This window comes from Esox lucius, chromosome 9 (assembly GCF_011004845.1).
Source record: "Esox lucius isolate fEsoLuc1 chromosome 9, fEsoLuc1.pri, whole genome shotgun sequence".
Lineage (NCBI taxonomy): Eukaryota > Metazoa > Chordata > Actinopteri > Esociformes > Esocidae > Esox > Esox lucius.
The window spans coordinates 17,976,001-17,996,731 of NC_047577.1; the positions used below are offsets into that span (position 1 = coordinate 17,976,001).

General features: G+C 48.2%; 1 protein-coding gene across 3 annotated transcripts; it reads left to right on the top strand.

The window, feature by feature from the left end:
* The first annotated feature begins 1,555 nt into the window (after positions 1-1,555).
* On the top strand, positions 1,556-18,972 carry jupa (junction plakoglobin a). 3 transcript variants are annotated; one of them, XM_010889197.5, is made up of 16 exons: positions 1,556-1,674; positions 12,642-12,695; positions 13,059-13,229; positions 13,322-13,572; positions 13,799-14,037; positions 14,181-14,382; positions 14,760-14,904; positions 15,032-15,135; positions 15,260-15,598; positions 15,794-15,952; positions 16,122-16,241; positions 16,562-16,712; positions 17,033-17,154; positions 17,309-17,348; positions 18,394-18,555; positions 18,668-18,972. In XM_010889197.5, the coding sequence occupies exons 2-15, from the start codon at positions 12,683-12,685 to the stop codon at positions 18,546-18,548; spliced, it is 2,211 nt and encodes a 736-aa protein (XP_010887499.1). In that variant the 5' UTR covers positions 1,556-1,674; positions 12,642-12,682; the 3' UTR covers positions 18,549-18,555; positions 18,668-18,972. The 3 variants fall into 3 exon arrangements, with proteins under 3 accessions (XP_010887499.1, XP_010887501.1, XP_010887500.1); XM_010889199.5 differs by having other exon boundaries at positions 15,794-15,946; XM_010889198.5 differs by lacking the exon at positions 1,556-1,674 and adding an exon at positions 12,454-12,560.
* The last annotated feature ends 1,759 nt before the right edge of the window (positions 18,973-20,731 follow it).

Here is a 20,731-nt window from a genome sequence, read left to right on the forward strand (position 1 = left end):
AATCTTTTGAAACTCTACCTCCATGATTACTTATCTAGGAGTGGATTCCTGTCTTTGAAGGCCCCATAACAGGTGGCAAGAACAGTCATTGAATCAGACTCCCACATGAACCCTAAGCTTTAATTCCTCCTGGCTAATGTTCAAGGACAAGGCAGGCAGTGTTTGAACAAAAGCACCATTCATCGAACTTAGAATCCTATAGCAACTTATCCACAATATACAATAATCTGTAGAGAAAGCTGAGCAGAGTTAATGGTAGAAAATAGATTTCTAAAACAAATTAAGTTTAAAATGTCGAATTCTAGTTCACTTATAATCCTATTACATAGCATCAAAAGACTTAAAAAGTTAATACATCTTTTGATGTCATGAGCCAAAGTTTAAGCGCTGATTCACTAATGGACCAGTCAAAACTGAATTTCAACTTTGGCCAACTTTGCCGGTTCTCAAACCTATTGATTCATTGATACATTAGTCCTAATTTAAAAGCAATCTGGATCACTCAAAATTGCAGTTTACTCAGTCATTTATAGACAACACATTCACAAAGGGCAGTGATACGTGTGACGAGAAGTGTCCATTAGCCTTAATGTTTTATCTGTCAACCCCACACATGTTCATGTATCCAGATGCACAGCCTCTAACCAGCAGCACTGACCCAATATGCCCTTTACTGGCTCTGACCCCTGCCTCATTCAGTCCATGGCGAATAGAAAATGCCTGTCACAATGGACAGCTAGCTGCTAGCCTAAAACCCCTGAGGCAGGGAATAGGCTGACCTATTTGAGCCTGTTATACAGCATAGCGAGAAAACATTTCCACGTGCCATCTTTTCCTCTGTCACCTTCCTCACAAAACATCAGTGTATACGCTTGGTAGGTCACCTTTAATATCCATCCACAAGTTACAAAAACCATCCTTGTCCACTGATGAAGGTTTTCAAAACCAACCTGGTTTTCAAAGCCCTCTACTTCTTTTACGTTTATTTTTAATTTGGTTTAGATTTATGACTAGGGTCAGCATCTCCGCATGATAATTGTCTCTTGGGTGTTATTTGCTGGACTAACACTGAGTCCTTACAGAAGATGCAAACAGCCAAAACAATGGAAATGTGCCATGTTATTTTACGTCCAACGTCGCCGCTCTATTAAAACGGGATCAGATAAATCCGCCAGCTCCCCATAGAGGATTGTCTACCCACGTGACTTACCTCTCGGTCTAGGCAGGTGACTAGGGTGTGGCTACCCACTCTCACAGTTAGTCATGTACTGTACATTGTAAAACATTGATCCATGATAAATATTGTATGTAGCCTTCAAACCACTAAAAGCAACGTTACAAAATACCTTTGTGAAATAAAATGTCAATTCACAAAAGTTACATTACCAGGGTAACAGTATAATTGGTCGATAGACTCAAGTAAACACACCTTTGTTTTTGTTCTGTCCAATGGCGTTTAAATTTCAACTTGTGGAAAAGGGTGGGGTCGAGTCCACAACTCGAGATGAGAAGGGCGGAGTCTCCGGTGTGGTTACGCTTTTTACTCATTGTTCTCAGTTTCGTCCTACGGCAGTGGAGGTGTGAAGCAGAGACCAGCAAGGTTTCGTTGGAAGAGTCTGTATTTGGACCTGCGTGGACTTGGAATATTTGAAACAGCTGTTTGTTTTTCGACAGGTAATAAATACATTTATTATAAAATTCTAAATTTCCCTACAGATTACATTTCTATCAAGTGAGTCGCGAATGTGAAAGAATACATATAGCTAACAGTTGGTTCTTTCCGACTTCTATGGCGATTGTCTGTAAAACCGAAAAAAACGGAATTTGCCAACATTTGTTATTCCCATTTATGGAGAGAAAGTATTTGACATTGTATCCGCCAGAATGGTGTTAGTCTCTTAACCTGAAGGCAGAATGTTGCTTTGGGATCCATTTCCGCATGTCTAGTCATACTCTAAGGTTACAAAAAAGTCAGACATTAGTTGTCTTGAAAAGTCCACCTTCCTGTTGCGTGTTTTGATCAAATGTTGTTAGTTTATGTCGCTACTCCATACACTGGTTTGTCAAACGTTCTCCCTGCCAGATGATGTGTAACATACAGTAATTTGACGTAAATTGATCAACTTATTGACGTCATGCAAATCTAAATTAAATGGAGCTGAAAGTCATTAGTGTTGTGACCATGACAACACAGAGCAGAGTGAGAGAAGATCGAAGTTCGTGTACTCTTCATCTATTATCAAATACTACAGCACAGAATTGTGTAGCCGAAAACAACTTCACTGAGGCTACTGAAATGAACAACTACAAATTACTTTCTGTCTGAAACATGTTAAGTCTGGCTTGATTGTAGCCTTTCTTAATGCACCTGCCTGGTAATTGCAGTTAGTGAAAACACCTGCCTCTAGTTATGACAGGAGTATCCAAATAGGAATTAAATGCCACACATTTTTTATTTAATGAAAAACAGTGACACTTGTCACATTGAGTTTTCATTTATCTTCTTATGATCAAAACAACAAACTGATCTCTGCCACTTGTTGAAAATCCGTTCTGTTGGGGGGCTTCGAGGGGTGGGTGTGGCATGACATGAGACTGCATAGTTCACACATGCATAATGGATTACAAAGAATAATGAATAATACTGACTGACAGTGAGGCAGTGGTACCAAAATATGTCCTTACAAGGCCTTGGTAAGATTCAGAAGGGATGCAATGTTCTAATAATTAAATTTCTATGCATTTTTGCCTGAGAAATATAATGCACAATTGAACAAAGCCTGTTGGATGCAGACCGAGTGATCAGACTGATGTTACATGACCGTGAGCATCCATTGCCTTGTCATCCTTGTCCAAAGGGAAACGTAAGCCATAGGTTACAGTTGTTATACTACTACCTCTATGCCACTGCATTAGAGGAGAACTGATCCTCTAAGTAAATCCACTTTCTCTTCAAACATATGACCGAAATGACATTATTATCCAGTACACTCGTCTTGTGTGGTTTAGTTGTTTCAAACTCTCCCAAAACCTAGATTACTCTGTTCTGGTCAGATATGACATGGTACAGACTAGGGTTAGGGCCAGACAGCTGTCTCTCAAAAACATGGAGAGCTTATCTCTTATACCGAAGTAATACCTTTGCTATCTGTGACTTGCTCTCGATAAGATTGTTTGATAAATGTAAATCTCAATTCATTCAAACAACCAGGAACCAAGAACTATGAAGACGAAACAACTTTTTGGCATTCAACAGCATTCTGGATCATTGAGTCCATCTGATAATCTCAATGGATACCAGGTCCAATTGAGTTGCCCTTTTGCAAATTAGTGCCTTCTCCTGGTTTGGCTTGGCAAGGCTCTCCGTGCTTCTGGTGCCGTGCCACAAGGAGCAGCTTGGCTCGCCAGGACTGGCAGCTCCTGCCAGTCTGCCTTTGGTGGGGTTCAGGCGGAGATTTGCAGCTGTGGACGTTCTGGCGCTAATCCCCCCCCCCCCCCCCCACACACACACACACACACACACACACTTAATTCCCTGATATTGTCCTACATTGGGCCAGGAGATCGTCCAGGGTGTAAATATGGGCCTTCTCTTCGCAAGGGGGATTATTGAGCTTTTTTGCCTCTTTCATTCTTCTTCATGCCCTTCACTCGCTCTCCCTCACTCGTTTCCACATGCACACTATCATAGCTCTTCACATCCTCCCATTTGTCTTGACTCGCCTCTATTCTCTCACTCCCCCTATTTTCCTCTGTTTCTCCCTCTCCTTTTTCAGTTTTTCCTCACCTCCGCACATCAGTGGGCTCGGTTATGCCACAGAGCCTAATCGGGTCCTGTGTGGTCCGCCCCTCAGCGCCGACGTGTGTGTGTGTGTGTGTCAGTGCCCCGTGTGTGTCCACGAGGGGAAGGGGAAGCTGGACGGGGTTCAGTCTGGTCAGCGGTGATCCAGAGATGGCGGTATGATAGCGGAGTAATCTCCTCCGGGGGTTAAGTCTCAAGGCTGGAGCTTAAGAGATCTTGTCGGACAATGCTGCTATCAACCCCAAGCAGATTTGTTCAGGCTCCTACCCTCCCCCCTCTGCCATCTCTGACATTCTTTATTCTTGGAACAGAGCGACCGTGCAACAAAGGAGGAGGCAGACATCAATCACAATCGCTTGCTGTGTTATCCCAGAATTTCGTTATCGGACAGCTGTTGCCAATGTCGGGGACATTGCACGAGGACAGAGCTGAAGATGACCAATTGAAGCCTGTTGGAATGGCCTCCCATGTAGGTTTTAGAATGGCAACAGACTCACGTCTCCAAATGGCGGTTGAGACTCCAAAGCGTCAATTTTTTTTTATTTTATTTGACCTGCTTCCTCAGGAAAGCATAAAACCTTCCCTACCTGGTCGTAATTGAAGTGACACGCCAGCTTGGACAATTTCTTTCTTGTCATTACCCAGGTCAACCCACATAGCTGGATGGACGTTATCGTCACAAAGATGAATTATTCACTAGCTTATTGTTCCTGGGGACAGTTCGGTATGTGGAAAACGTCTCCAATGCTCAAAACATTGTCTGAGGCCTAACAACCATTTTCCTCCTGTCTCTTGGTGCTTTTGAAGATGGTTTGTGCTACTTGACTACCTGACAGCTTCTCAGAAACCACCAGGCTATGTTTGCTGACAGCATGCCAGGAATAGCTTTATCCATTACTGTCAGGTTTCTTTAAATATACGACCATAATTTTTTCATTAGTTTCACAAGGAAGCACTACAAGGGAGGGACTACATTCCTGAATCCATGATGCACTCAAAATACCGCTGTTATTTTCTTAAGTTGGGCTGATTTGTTTACCATACTCTTCAATAAGTGGAGTCCGATTCCTCCTACTCATTGCTGTTGTCTTCACTCTGCTCTCATCTCCCACCTCTGGCTCTTTGGTTAATTGCACTCCAATGAGAGGAGAAGGGAGGTGTAAGGGTGTGGCCAAAAAGGAGACGCTGTGTTGGGAGAAGCAAATAGTCAGCCTCATGCAGAAAAGTGACTATAATTCACACGCAGATATGAAAGCAACAACTTGCAATTACCTCACTTCACTTTCATACCAAGGAAGGAAGGAACGTAATTGGATTCCTCTCGTTCGTGCTTAAAGTCCCCTGTCGTTCGTGCGTGTGTGTGTGTGTGTGTGTTTTCTCATGGTTTACGTGACTGATTCAAAGTACACTATATATTTAACTATTCAAGCTTCTCCTGCAGACGTCTGGTTCGGGCTTTCTAAACTTGTCTCCTGAACTTGTTCTGGTGGGTGTGCGGTATTCTTCGGAATCCCCTCAGATTTCCGTCCCGCTCTCCCTCGCCTCCTTTCCGCCTCCGATCTCTCTGAAATATTTATCATCTGTCGCTTCGCCTCATTGCTCAGCAGCACAACCGTGCGTGTATCCAATATCTTTGCTGTGGCAGGCCTGAAGGAGGGCCTCGGATTAAACCAAACAGACCTTGCTGCGGTAACGATGGCAGCTGTTCTAGATGCAATGTGTTGGCGGCTTCTGCAGTAGAAGCCGTCCCATCACACATTGTGACACAAGCCTCCTTGTCCCTTTTTTCCCCCCCTCACACAGGGTTATTGGGGACAGCGTACGTGGAAGGCAGCCCGTCGTGTTTCATCAGTCGACGCGGCACAGCCTCCTGTTCACTCCAGGGCAGTGGATGCTGGTGGGAATCAAGCCGATTAATTCTTCAGACTCTGCGGTTGTACTTGCATATGCCTCCGTAGACCCAGTTGTTCCTACGTCAGGTGCAGTTCTGCTGTTACTCCTCCCCACTGCCCCGTCAGAGACAACATTGATATTTGCGGTGAGACGTGTGAGGAACGTTATGTAGCTTGGGCTAGTATTAGCCTGCTGGTGTGAAACACTAGGTCTAGCTTAGCGCATTACGGGGTGGACAGTAACACATGATGGGTTTTATCTTAACATACCCATTCCGTGCCTAATGGAACCTAAATGGACTTACTGGATGACTTGCCAGGCATCACATTGTCTGTTTGTCAGTTGACTGCTAGCTGTCAGCATCAATTAGCACTGTAATAATATTAGGGAAGGCATCCCAGTTCTCCCAATGAATCATTGGTAATGGCATAATGTAGCTAGCTAATGTAAAAGCAAGCTGTTAAAGTCCTGGGAATGGCAACAGTTTATAGCACTGCGTTTCACGGTCTCTAAGGCCAGGCCTAATCCTCAACTTTAAACTCTGAGTGACTTCATCTTGAAAGTGTGATCAGAAACGGAAGTAACATTTACTTGACACGCAGGGTTCTGTTGCAGACGGGTATTTTTTCGGTCTGTGCACAGGCTCAGAACCGATCCCCTGTTTGGCACTGGAGAATGTGGCCTAGTGTTCTGGCTTCACATGCCATCCAGTCAGCAGGGAGCCAGTCTGTATACTTAAGCCTTGCAGTGAACCTCACTGTAGTGGGAGTTTGGCCGGCTAATGGAGTTGGGAGGGGCGTCCCATCCACTGCCTGTTATCCCTGGATTGGTAAATGGGCTGTCGGCACACTCTGAAAAGCAGGGAACCTTATTTCACATTCTTTTTATTTTTACGATATCCCAGTTGTACCTGGGATCCGGTCTATATTACAGCAGCTCTCAACTGGAAGTTTGATAAAGGCTTTTTGGAGCTTTTGCCTTTAGGTCAACTGTAGTTCTTTTGAGATTTTTGAACCATTATTTGGAACGTTGCCTAAAAACATATATCCTGAACTACCTTTTTCTGGTGTGATTTTTAGCTGCGTGATAATCCCTCTGTGTGACATGTTGACTTTCCCTCCCCCTCCGACTGGAAAACAATTGTCCAAACCCCTGGTGCTGCTGAGTCATAGTCTTGACCTGGGTTACCACTACTTCCTGTAGCCCACACAGTCCATCCATTAGCATCACGCTCCACACCAGTGCACATCCTCCCCTATTGATTTACACACCCCACAGTTGGCCGACTTAACTCCCGGTGCTTCCGGTCGTCCTGCGATGGACAATGTGAAGCCTGAATCGTGGTGGGGGGTGAAGGTGGGGATGCCCGTAGGGGGTTAAGCTTTCTTCAATGCGGAGCATCTTGAGTGCGGACCACCTGCCAAACGTCCCCAGGATTCACCCAGCTGTGTGGAAATGCATGCGCGCCGTGTCTAGGGAGCACTTACTGACCGCAGCCTCTTAACAGCAGGAGCTCAAATCGTGTGTGTGTGTGTGTGTGTGTGTGTGTGTGTGTGTGTGTGTGTGTGTGTGTGTGTGTGTGTGTGTGTGTGTGTGTGTGTGTGTGTGTGTGTGTGTGTGTGTGTGTGTGTGTGTGTGTGTGTGTGTGTGTGTGTGTGTGTGTGTGTGTGTGTGTGTGTGTGTGTGTGTGTGTGTGTGTGTGTGTGTGTGTGTGTGGACCTACGCAGATGGTGAATGCAGCTTTACAGATGTGGTTATGGGGCTTAATCTGTCCCCCCCACCACCTGTCACAACTGTCTCTTGATCCCGGTCTCATGTCTGGCTATATGTGGAACGAGCCTAGCACTGGCGTATCTGCACACATGGCTTGACTCAAGACTAGAATTTGACTAAGAGAAATTTCTTCAGTCTCGGAGTTGACTGATTGTCCAGGATGCCTCTAGCCACAGCAGCAACCCCCCCCACTCCACCCAAAAACAGTTCCCCTCAGGCTTTTGTTGCAGATGAAACCTCTCTGGCCTCTTTTGGGTTCTTTCACTCCCTTATTTAACACTCTTTGTCCCTTGTGGAGATGAGGTTAGCTAGGCAACCATATCTCTGTAAACCAGGTCTGCTCGTTCTCTTGTAGTGCCTAAAGGCTTTAGCCAATGTATTTGTTAGTCTTTTTATGGGTAGTCTGGACTGTCGCGTCAAACACGGCCTCTCCGCCCTGGCTTCACCTACCACCACCTTCCCCCAACCCTCCTTCAAACTTGTATGGCCCCCATTTGAAGCCACGCCTCCCAAAGGTGAAATTAGCTCAGCTGAAATGAGAAATACTATCTGGAATCCTGCCGTCACTCCCATGCAGGTCATCTTGGAGTCAGCGATATGCGCTCAGGAAATGGACATGGTTGTGAAGAGGTGTCATTTGAATATTTGCTGTATTGCAAGCTGTCTTCCAGGGAACTAGCATGGTTAGCTAGATCATGTGGCTGAGGACTCCCGGCTCATACGCTCAGTCTCTCACGCACCTGTATGGTGCCACACCCTGGCAGGGGCCTGTGTGAGGTAATGTGGACTCTCCACAGTCTGACATTCCATAAAGGGAACGCTGGAGATGAGCAACGTGTTTCACACCTTCCCAGGAGCCTAGTTAATCATCCTCTGACACGACGCCTGTTACTGATGAGTCAGCAAACGATGGTTTGGGTGTCGGTGGGAGACAGTGATTGGTGTTTAGAGCGAGGGGGGAAGAAACCTTGTTTTTGGCGAAGGACTATTTTTGGTCCTTGTTCGTATCGGGAAAGCGTCTGTGCGAGTGTGAGTCAAATGAGGCGGAGTGCAGCCCCACCGGGCCGGTGTGGAATGTCACACCAGGATTAGAGCGTCGGTTGCCAAATGGCATTCATCTTTCTGTCTTTCGCTGACGTCCAACTGGGGCTCTCGGACAGTCAGGCATTCCTGTCCTCATTGTGCGTTACTTCCTGGAACGCCGCCCGTATACATCCTTCAGTTTACATCCCAGGGATGTACTAAACGAGCGTTTCCTATTGGATGGATTCAAGGAGGCCCCTCCCCTGTGGTTGATCACTGAATACAAACCAGAAGGAGCAGCAGGCGTGTGTGGGGTTGGGCAGGGCAGGAAGGGTGTGTCCTGGGCTTGCTTTGGAAAAGAAAAGTATAGGTCCTTGTGCTGCGGTGAAAGTACAGGCCCCGGGTACAGCGAGAGCCAGTGAGAATCAGTCATTAACCCGACCGCACCGCATAGGAGACGGGGCCAAAGAGCAAAGTCCACAGTGAAGCGCACAAGCAAACCAACAACAGTTTCTGGCCATCACTACTCAGATTGTAGCAGTGTGTTTTAAACAACGTATTTGTGTTCATTCACAAGTATACAGTGTTTCTGTCAGTACAATGCAATATAATGCAGTACTTCTGTGCTTTGACTTGTAATCAACAGCTCAAGGGAGTCATGTTTTTTTATTTCCAGGTGATTTGTCTTTTTTTGGAGGGGGGGGGGCATTTAAGGATTTGGTAGGAGGGGTCATATGAGTCTGCTATAGGATGTTTCACCAAGCCAAAGGACCCAGTGAAAGAATTGAGCACGTTGTTCCATCTCCTATCTGTTCTTTTGTGCTATTCAGTCACCAGCTTTATCAGGGTGGCCATCTATGGTCTGGGACAGTCAAGGTCAGATAACAGTGAAAGAATGTAGTCGGAGCGCTGCTACAAAATGTGTGCATGTGAACGCTTGAACATGATTAAATAAAACAGGAGGAAGATTGATGGACAGCAAGGTGAAGTTTTTAGAATGTCAACAGTACATGGCATGTTTGGCAAGTTCTGGTTACTGAAGTGATGTGGATTCAGTCACAATAAAATGCCAGACCCTGTCGCCTCGCCCTGAGCCGTATAGATAAATGGATGACTTTGAGTAAACTTTGATAATAAAATTTGTGACCATTGTGCGCAGAGAGCCTGTCTTTCGGTTTCTGTTTAAGCATGAATTATTTCAATGTAAATGAGGTAATTAGCTAATGGCCGGTAGCTTTGCTAATCAATGCGTAATTGGCACAGGCTAAAACACCAGACGTACCTAAGCTTGGGAAAACGCACCACACCTCTTGTGGTAGAAAACGGGCGAGGGAGATGTTTTCTTTGTCCACAATCACTTGGCTTGTACCTGTGGCGTGTTGCTGCAAGCTCAGGCAGTGGTGAGGACGGCCAACGCCCCGCTCACTGTGAAACCCCCCTGGCTTAGGTAGGCAGCTGACTGGGCCGTGAATCACCTGTTTACTGTTCCCAGCGGAGCTGAGGGAGGCACACATTGTGATCTCGGAGGCCTGGAGAGGGAGACCAACACACGCAATGACAGTCAACTCCCATGAAACCATGGTGACTTGCCTGTGACTCACCAGTCCGCTGTTCCAAATGCTAGCGCGGTAAGCACGCATGAGGGGGGTCGAGGGTCTGGAATGGCTTGTGCGCCCGCGCGGCAATCTCATTTCTCCCTGAACCCCAGGGAGAACACAGGAAAGTCATTAGTGAGAAATACACAATTATGCACAAATATCTGCTGCATTGTTGGTCTCTGTGGAAAACGCATGAAACCCCCTTGGTTCTAGGGAGTGAAACATGAGACACACGCCCCCAGGCTACAACCGAGGGAGTGGTGACTAGCATCAGTCACATCAATAACAGGCTCTCTGCTTGGCTGACACTGAGCAACTCCAGACCCATGTCAGACGTATTCAGACAAGACCAGTTATGCGCCCTGACACACTGTAGTTGTAGTAGTTTCTCACTTGCATAAAATACTTTGCACAAAACCTGTGTGCAAAGAAACGTGAAACAAAGCCATAATGTGATTCTCAGAGGGATTACACTATATTTCTAAAACAGGGATTCACACGCTAGATTGAACAAGTTCTGAGATTGCGGAGGTGAGCTGAGGTGAATGGTATGTGCTAATGTTGTGGGTAAATCGCATGCAAATAGTGAAGGAGCAGGAGATTCCTGGGTTGCATGTGCGGAAAGGCCGCGGTAGCCAGAATGTTCCGGCGCATTGCCCATCCAGCACAAAAAAAAAACCACTCGGTGGACAGAACGTTGTCACGGCACTCCACGTCATCGCTCATTTCCACAGAAACCAGGCTACTACAAGATGAAAAATAAATGAGCTTAATTCCTGTCAGCCTGCCAACGATTACTCAGCTCAACTCCTGCTCATTTCCATAGCTGCATACATTTTGGGGGGAAAAAAACACTTTTCATCAGTTATTTGATGGCATTGTTAAATGCAAATTTCTCGGTACTGCACGAGAAATGTAATATTGTAAGAATCTGCCACCTGCGTGTGGAAATGGATAGGGGCAGAATGGGGTGAAAAGCTTCAAATGCATACCCACTCTCATACATAATGACAGAGTAAAATAAATCCTTGATTCTTGTCGTCTTTCAAAGTTTGTAACACTAATGCCCTAAATGCTCACTCAGACTTGATTCAGTCCAGTAGCGTGACCGACTACAATCCAGGGACACAATGGGAGTGTTTTCAAACGTATCAGCGTAGGGGCTCGTTTTCATTAACCGCGTGTTGGCCGTCATTCGTCTGCTTGCCTTCTTGAGCCTGTGAGCCGATCTACATATGTTGTTGTCCAGGAGCCTGCAGCTGTGTTCTGTGTTCATGTCGCTACAGTCAAGCCTGTGGCAAACGAGATGCGTGTCAACACGCGTTAACACATTGACATGCGCACGCGCTCGGCCTCTGCCCTTTAGGAGAATGGCTCCATACATTAGGACTCACAGACATGCTTCGCAGTGACTCTCCCACAGCCGTGTCCAGTGCACGCACGCACGCACGCACTGCATGGTAGAAATGCCTCTGCCTAGCTAATACTCCCATCACTCCGGTTCCAGTAACTCCCTTCACCACAAACCTCTGGAACACTCTGTGGATAGGACTGTAATGTCTGCTGTCACATGGAGTTGCGTAACCCTTAGTGAAGCCGTAGCTGAAATTGTCTGTTAGTGGTGGATTCATTTTTATTTTATTCCTTATTTTATATTCAAGTGAATGAAGTGCCTCGTCCAACCCTACTGTAGTGATCAGTCGTAATGTGTGTACTATGACTAATGTGTTAAGACCCATTAAATTGACATGTGTAGGTAGGGAATCTACCATCACTCACTGGTCTTTCATTCTTCCAGAGAATCATTTTGAACTGCTTGCGTAAAGCCAGGTAAGGTTAATGGGAAAGGCTGTTGAAACTTGAATAAGACGTTTGTGACCGTGGCTTTGGGAGAACAGGTCCGTATGTGCTGGGAAAAGGGCTTGATGATTAGGACTGCAGTTGAAGAGGCTCCTGAAAGCTGTTTCGGTTGGAAATCAGTCAGTGACAAGTTGTCGTAATTAAGCGTTTTCAGCTGTGAAGGTGTGGCGTTAAGAGGAACCGGGTGGATCATTAACCACTATAAAGGTGTGGCCCTGGGAGGAGCAGCATCACTGTGTCCGAGCTGTCACACAGTGAACCTGCCGAGCCGGTTCTGAGGGATAATACTGTTCGTCAGCAGCCGTCAGGGGAGGCAGGCGTCTTGCTCTCATGGCCGCATGCGCAGGCGGAGTCATGGCCCAGGGTTAAAGGTCTGGGAGGTGGGGCTGGGCACTTGGCATTCCTGTCCCGCAGCTGTCTCTCCGCCCCCACCCCCCCCCTTCCTTTAGCCTTTGCTTGTTCTCGAGTGTTGTTATTTCTGGGACCATTCAGAGGGAGGACAGTAGCCACTTCTCTTACCTGGGTGAAGTAGTAGTCGTCTAAATATAATTCAGCTGTACAAAGCTGTCCACAAACCATTCAGGAGAAGAAAGAAGCCGGACTGTGTACTGGTAAAACCAAGAAAAGGATTCTAGGAAACATTTGGAAGTTTAATTCGTTGCCTAATGTTAATTCTTTTTTTCCTCTTTCAGGTAATTTTCCATTGCAGTTGGTTTAAGCCCCGGAGGCTAGCATGGCGATGCAGAGTGAGTTCGTTTGACAGTTTGTTCGCTTGCGTTTCTGTCTTCCCTTCTCTCACTGTCTTCTATTCATCCATTGTTTTCTTCCTCTTCCGCTTGGTCATTTTTGTAACATTTCACTTCCTCGTCTCTTCTGCCCCTTCCTCTCGCCCCGCAAAGGTCTTCCTATCCTTTGTTCAGCCTAATCGTCCCCCATTAGAATAAAGTGTGAAGTACATAATGGGTCATTTTAACTTCCCAGTCATCCATATGAACCCCTCTCTGCCCTCACTCTGCCTCTGTTCAGTGGGCCAGGCCGAGAGCTCTAACAGCAGTGATGAATTTAGTGTTCAAGTGTTACCCTCATATTATTCCCATGATCCCCTGCAGTGCGCGAGGAAAGCACGGCGAAGGTGAACGAGTGGAAGCAGACGTACTATGGCGGAGACTCTGGGTTCCAGTCAGGAGCCACCACAGTGAGGACGGACGACGACGGCACTGAATACAGCAGCAAGCAGTACACCACGGTCACCACCACGGTCATCTCCGACAGCCCCGCCGGTAGGCCCCGCCCACCGCCTAGCTTTCTGACGACCCGCCCGCTTGCCCTCCCCGTGGCTAAAAACCGAACTGTCGCACCTCCCTCCCTGTAGATGTGGAGTCTCAGTACGCCCTGACCCGGTCCCAGCGCGTCCGGGCCGCCATGTTCCCCGAGACCATGGAGTGCACAGCGGTCCTGTCCACCCAGACGGACGCGTCCCAGATGACCAACGTGCAGCGGCTGGCCGAGCCCTCGCAGCTCCTCAAGACGGCCATCGTCCACCTGATCAACTACCAGGACGATGCCGAGCTCGCCACTCGCGCCATCCCCGAGCTGACCAAGCTGCTGAACGATGAGGACCCGGTACGGCTGTTTGTCTGATCCATCTGTTTGACGTCTTAGACAACCAAACCATCACTGCTTACGATAATAGAAACAAGTAACCCCCCCCCCCACAAAGCAAACACATATCTTAGATTCTAGACAAAATGCAATTTCTTGATTTTTTTATAATTCGTTTGTATTGCTTTTAACACGTATTCCTTTCTTGTGACGGAAATGACACCGACCCTCCCCGTCCCTGTTCCAGGTGGTGGTCAACAAAGCAGCCATGATCGTCAACCAGCTGACCCGGAAGGAGGCGTCCCGCCGGGCCCTGATGTCGTCTCCCCAGATGGTGGCGTCGGTGGTCCGGGCCATGCAGAACACCGGGGACATGGAGACGGCCCGGGCCACGGCCAGCATCCTCCACAACCTGTCCCACCAGAGGGAGGGCCTGCTGTCCATCTTCAAGTCCGGGGGCATCCCCGCTCTAGTCCGCATGCTCAGGTACCGGGGGGTTGGAGGGGCGTATTCGTTCATAGGACACAAGTCATAGAAAGGTCGCATCTACAATCGGGAACAGGCGCACTTGTCAGGCCACGCCTTCTGAGGCGGTGCTTTGACGACGTCCCGTGTCTCCCCTCCGTCAGCTCCCCCATGGAGTCGGTGCTGTTCTACGCCATCACCACGCTGCACAACCTGCTGCTGCACCAGGAGGGCGCCAAGATGGCGGTGCGCCTGGCCGACGGCCTGCAGAGGATGGTGCCCCTCCTGAAGAACTCCAACCCCAAGTTCCTGGCCATCACCACCGACTGCCTGCAGCTGCTGTCCTACGGCAACCAAGAGAGCAAGGTGATTGGGTGGGAGGGAGGGAGGGGGGTGTGTGACTGACGCCCATCTGCCGTTTGTGTGACTGGCTCGGGATGTGTGCACTATGGTTTAATGTCCAGGTATACAGCGCCTTGCTTTAGTTCTGACACCGTTCATGTGAACGGGTTGGTGTTGACCGAGCTTTTAACTGGTACTGTACGTCTGAGCGGACCTATCCGCTTCTTGTAGTATGGTGACTGTTCTGACCCGTCGGACTCGGTCCCCCTAACCGTTCAAACTGTTAAGTCCTACAAGTATTCGGGGTTGAGGCCCATCCTGACGCAGGGAAACGGCGTCGCACCATATCCCACTGTCGACTCCATTTCCCATAACACCCTCCTCCTCCCGTCTTTTCTCAGCTGATCATCTTGGCCAACAACGGTCCAGAGGGCTTGGTCCACATAATGAGGAACTACAGTTATGAGAAGCTGCTCTGGACCACCAGCCGGGTGCTCAAAGTGCTGTCCGTCTGCCCCAGCAACAAGCCCGCCATCGTGGATGCAGGTGGGCTCTCTACAAAGTGCGGCCGAGAAACCTCGGCAGCTGGGAAACGTTATCGTTTTCCGTTTGAGGTTATGAGCGACGCCGCAAATTGACTTCCTCTTTGCCTCTGTCCCCGCCCCTCCGCCAGGCGGGATGCAGGCCCTGGGGAAACACCTGACTGGCTCCAGTCAGCGCCTGATGCAGAACTGTCTGTGGACCCTGAGGAACCTGTCCGACGCCGCCACTAAACAGGTGAGCGGGTCCCTGGGCTCGGCCCGTTCGAACCCAACAAATCAGACCGGCCCTCGCGCGTCCACAATGTCCTAAGTCTTTTCTTTTAAATGGTTATGAACTTAACTGTCCCGTCCCTGTGTAGGAGGGTCTTGATAACCTCCTCCAGACCCTGGTGGGCCTCCTGAGCTCCGACGACGTCAACATGCTCACCTGCTCCACGGGCATCCTGTCCAACCTCACGTGCAACAACGCCCGCAACAAGTCCCTGGTCACCCAGGGCAACGGCATCGAGTCGCTCATCCACGCCGTCCTGAGGGCCGGGGAGAAGGAGGACGTGGCGGAGCCGGCCGTGTGCGCCCTGCGTCACCTGACCTCGCGCCACCCCGAAGCCGAGATGGCCCAGAATGCCGTGCGGATGCACTACGGCATCCCAGCCATCGTCAAGCTGCTCAACAAGCCCTTCTATTGGCCGGTTATCAAGGTAAGGAGGGAGGGACAACCAGTCATACTACTGCCAGAGGGAGGCACAACCTCCCCGTTGGGTGTTTAGTCAGGTAACTGGACGCAGTGAAAAGGGAAACGGAAAGTGATGATGGAAGAAAATGATTGGGGACCGGGGCAGAAGGGGCGCTAATGGGATCACTCTTTAACCCCGCCTCCCTCTCCTGCCCGGCAGGCTGTGGTTGGTCTGATCCGCAACCTGGCGCTCTGCCCGGAGAACCAGGCCCCTCTGAGGGACGCGGGGGCCATCCCCCGCCTGGTCAACCTGCTGCTCCAGGCCCACCAGGACACCCAGAAACACGGCTCTGCCGCCCAGCAGACCTACCAGGTAAATGTATGATCGCATTTATGTACTCCAAGGCACCACCGAACATCCACACGCCCGTCCCTTCGGGAAAAACTTGTCAGTCCGGCTGTGAAGCCCAGGCGTTGGGCGGGCCGACCCTCGTCCGTTGGAGCGCTTTGCTAACTCTCTCTTCGTCTCGTCCGCGTGTCTTTCCCAGGACGGCGTGAGGATGGAGGAGATCGTGGAGGGATGCACGGGGGCTCTGCACATTCTGGCCAGAGATCCTGTCAACAGGGTGGAGATTGCCAACATGGACACCATCCCCCTGTTTGTACAGGTAATGTGGCGTTTAGCTCGAATCAACCTCACGTTGAGCCGGATACTAAAAGCTTCTCGTGTGTGTGTGTGTGTGTGTGTGTGTGTGTGTGTGTGTGTGTGTGTGTGTGTGTGTGTGTGTGTGTGTGTGTGTGTGTGTGTGTGTGTGTGTGTGTGTGTGTGTGTGTGTGTGTGTGTGTGTGTGTGTGTGTGTGTGTGTGTGTGTGTGTGTGTGTGTGTGTGTGTGTGTGTGTGTGTGTGTGATCGATACCTCCTGTTTGGCGTTGGTTATTGATGTTCTTCTTGACGGTGTGTCTCTGACCGCGCTGCCTCTTGGTCCAGCTCCTGTACTCTCCGGTGGAGAACGTGAAGCGCGTGTCGGCGGGGGCGCTCTGCGAGCTGGCCCTGGACAAGCAGTCGGCCGAGAGGATCGACGCAGAGGGAGCCTCCGCGCCCCTCATGGAGCTGCTGCACTCCAACAACGAGGGCATCGGTGAGAGCGCGCGCACCCGAAACCAGTTCTGAACCAGGGGTTCTCGTGCATGGATTCTGGGGTGGTGTTTGGCGTTGTCAAGAGGGGGTTACGCAGAGAATACTGGTTGTAGTCATTGAGTAAATACTGGACTACATTTCCATAAGCCACCAGAGCCCCAAAGGAGTGCACCGTCTCTGCCGGCTGTAATCTCTTCCTTGTGATTTCATTGAGCAAATTGAGGTCTGAGTCTGCGAGTGCTGAATGGGAGGGCTGAGGGACTGAGACATGGTGTCCACCATCGATGTCCGGAGGGCTAACTGGTTTCTTCTCTACCCTAGCCACCTACGCGGCTGCCGTTCTGTTCCGCATCTCCGAGGACAAGACGGCCGACTACAAGAAGCGTGTTTCCGTTGAGCTCACGCACTCTCTCTTCAAGCACGACCCTAGCTCCTGGGAGGCGGTGAGTGTGGATGGGGGAGGGGCGGAGCCCCTGTAGGAGCCAATGACAGGCTGGATACAGTTGAATTATTTATTTTTGCTTTGTTAACTCAACTCCCAGTTTCTGTTCTGTATGAGTCACTCGCTTACCCCGTCTTGACCTTTGACCTCCACAGGCCCACAACTCAACCATGGAGGCAGGCTACCCACCAGACGGTGAGTAACTCACTCCCGTGGAAAGGTGTCTATACTGCACATTCCTCTGCCCCCTCGCTGACTGAAACCGGGAAGCCATGTCATTGGGCGGGGACAAAACGCCAGCCTTCATCCTATTGTCTTAATCCCGGCTGGCTAGTGGGCCCGTGTGCGAGTTAGTCACTGTTTCACTGGCTGGTTCTTTGTCAAGTTTGTTAGATTCAGTGTACTCCTTTGCTTTGTTTGCCTTGCTGTATTATTTTGTCTGACCCAGGTGTTTAACTTTTTACTGTACTTTATTGTTAAGGGGGGAAGCAAGACCTCTATATTGCTTCAGTGGTTAAGTTAATCGGGATAGCTGAACTTTAGAAATGTTGTCTTGTTGCACCTAACACGTCAGGTATGGTTAGCATCCTTTAGCTTCACATGGAGGTTGAAGGATTGGCTCAGGTTTGCTTCTGCTAGGTTTGCTAGCTAAGCTGACTGGATAATGTTGAACAAACACATTTGCTGAACTGCTTTGATGACTTTATCGAGGCATTTAGTTTTTTTTAAGATGATGATGGAGAGTACAGAAACCCATTCTGATGTTATTGGTGATAACATTTTGGTGAAGGTTTTGTGTGAGCATGTTGGGCCAAGCTTGGTTAACAATGTGATCCTGTCATAAATGTGAATAGAAAAATAGATCTTCAGTGAAATGGGACTTGTAATTCTGCATCCTGCTAAGTCTCATGTGAAACACCCCATTTCTCAGAATGAATTACAGTTTGGTTCATAAATATTTGGACCGTGATACAGGTTGGCCTGTTGGTGCTGTGCTCCAGCACTATGGATTAGAAATGAAACCGTAACTAAGAAGTTATCGTGTAAACGGACAGCTTAAATGTGAGGCTATTCACATCCATAAACCGTGAACTGTGTAGGAATACCAGCCTTCCCTTATCTCATCCCTCTATTTTAGGGGACAAAAGGTAATCTGACAATTGTCTGCACAGTACACGGGTCACCCCTGAATCTCCAGACCCGACAGTGCAAATGTTTGACGTGTGTGTATGTTTTTCAGAGATGGACGCAGCCTATCAATACCAGCAGGGCTACCCCGGGGACATGCAGGAGATTCCCATGGACGGTGAAATGGCCATGATGCACGACCTGGACTACCAGGGTGGTGGTATCCCCTACGACATGAGGCAACAGGGATACCCCGAGCCCTATTAGAACAGACGTGAGTACAGGCACGTTAGCCGCTCACACCGTTCGGTATTCTAAGAACCAGTCCCACACCTCAAGTGGACCAGTTGAAACCGTTTGTAATGATGGTCCTCTGTGCTCTACAGACGCCGACGGGAGCTGGCCGTGAGAGGAGCAGAGATTGGCCGGAGCGGAAAGGGGGAGGGACGGAACCGGGATGCGGTCTCTGTTGGCCTCCATGTAATATATGCAATTATCACCAACTCTGGGAGTCGTAATCGAACAGGGCTTGCATTCGGTTTTTCTAAGAATAATGACGATAAAGATGATGCACAGGTTTTTAGTTGAGGATGTTTTAAGGGGGTGTGTGTGTGTATGCTTTTGGGTGGGTAATCTATGCCAAAGAGATTTTATTTTGTGATGATAATCATTTAGCGTTCTTTTTTTGTTTTATTTTTTTAAACGCGATACTAGTTGAAAACACTGCCAGAGGTGACTTGACAGCGTGTATTGTACAGCCCAGATGTTTTCTCTCTTCCTATGCCTTTGTAATGGACACTGCTGTTTTTACCGTTTCTTTTAACGCTTCACTGTTTAACATTCTTCCACTGTCTCTTGAGAATCAGTGTAAGATTATTTGCAGGTTAGTACTGATGGAGTGGTGTAATATCTCTGGCTATATTTTCCATTGACTCTCATAAACTAGAAGAGAACTGCTCAATATAAAGATGAGTCTACTAGGGACCATAAATCAAGAACCATGGGACGAAAACTAGTGACAGGGAATTTGTCTAAATATAGCTTTTACTCAAATTTTGTTTAAAAAAAAAAATAAAGAATATATTAAACTACTGGCCGACTGGGTATTTTTTTTACTGTACAGATATTTAATCCCTGTAGTAGTTAATGTCTGTGGAATGTTCCCAACTGTTTTTCCTGTGTATAGCTTGCAAAGGGAAAGTGGACATTTACATATAAAGGATTGTGGCGCCATCTTGTGGCTGTGGAGACACTAGCAGGTGTGGGTAAACTAAGGCCTGCAGGCTAAGTCTGGTCCGGAGTAGGTCATCAGGTTTTGCGGGCAACTTACCAGTCATTGTTATACATGTAATTTAAAATGATTAAGTAACTATAATGGACCTACTGTATAAAGGTTTCAATTATTGCCTTTTTCTGGCCTGCAAATCATTTTATGATAAATTCTTAGACCAAGGTCTCTTTTACAGCTGGGCCCTGTGTATGCATGTTTACATATACAGGCTTATTACAAATCAAATGCGGTCCCCCATTTAATTTAAAAATCCTAATGTGTCCCCCAAGCCATATAGTTTGCCTTCCTCTGCACTAAGGTTCTAACGTCAGTTCTACAGCCCAGTGATGTGGCTATATTACAGTATGATTGATTTATATAATGCAGAATAGACTTTTGACTGTTAATTTGCATTGATCTGATTGAACTAGTGTATTTCAGATGTTATTGTCACAGTTCTAAACAATACATTTTTATTTTATAAAGCTCTTTTTACATCAGCTGTCAAAGTGCTTTTACAAATACCCAGCCTGAACCCCCTAAGAGTAAGCAACAATACATATTGAAGTACAGGAGCTAGGACAACTTCCTAATAGGATCTAAACAAACTTGAGGAACCAGACTGAGGGGTGACCAGTCCTGTTCTGTTTGTGCCGGGTAAAGATTATACAGGACTCTTTGGGTCACATATTCTAGAATCCAGAACAGCCATAGAACCAGGCGGTCAAGGACAGGGACAACAAGTGGAGTGCAGGCAGTGGGAATCATCAAACCGCAACTTGAACTGCAACCCAACCAAAAGGACTTTGGACAGGTACAGCTGGGATTCGATGGATCAGGTAGTCCTCAGGTGTAGTTCATGTCCTCTTAAGGTTAACCAGGATAGAGTACTGCTTGGATTCAGGACTGCTCGGCATGTCTTAGAATGATCCTTGTCCCAGTTACGATAATAATAGCGGGCTGACACAGGTGGGGTCCAGAGACCCTGTGGCCCCACCCGAAGGACACCCCAGATGTCCAACCTCGGGGGCTGATTATAGGCCACAGAGTTCATTCTGTTACGCACAACGACATCAAGGAGGCGTAAGGATAAGCCAGTGACTCCGCCGATGAATGGCTTTGGAGGACATCCAACAGAGGATTGTAAATCCAGTCTTTGGCTGTTCACCTCCACTTCCCT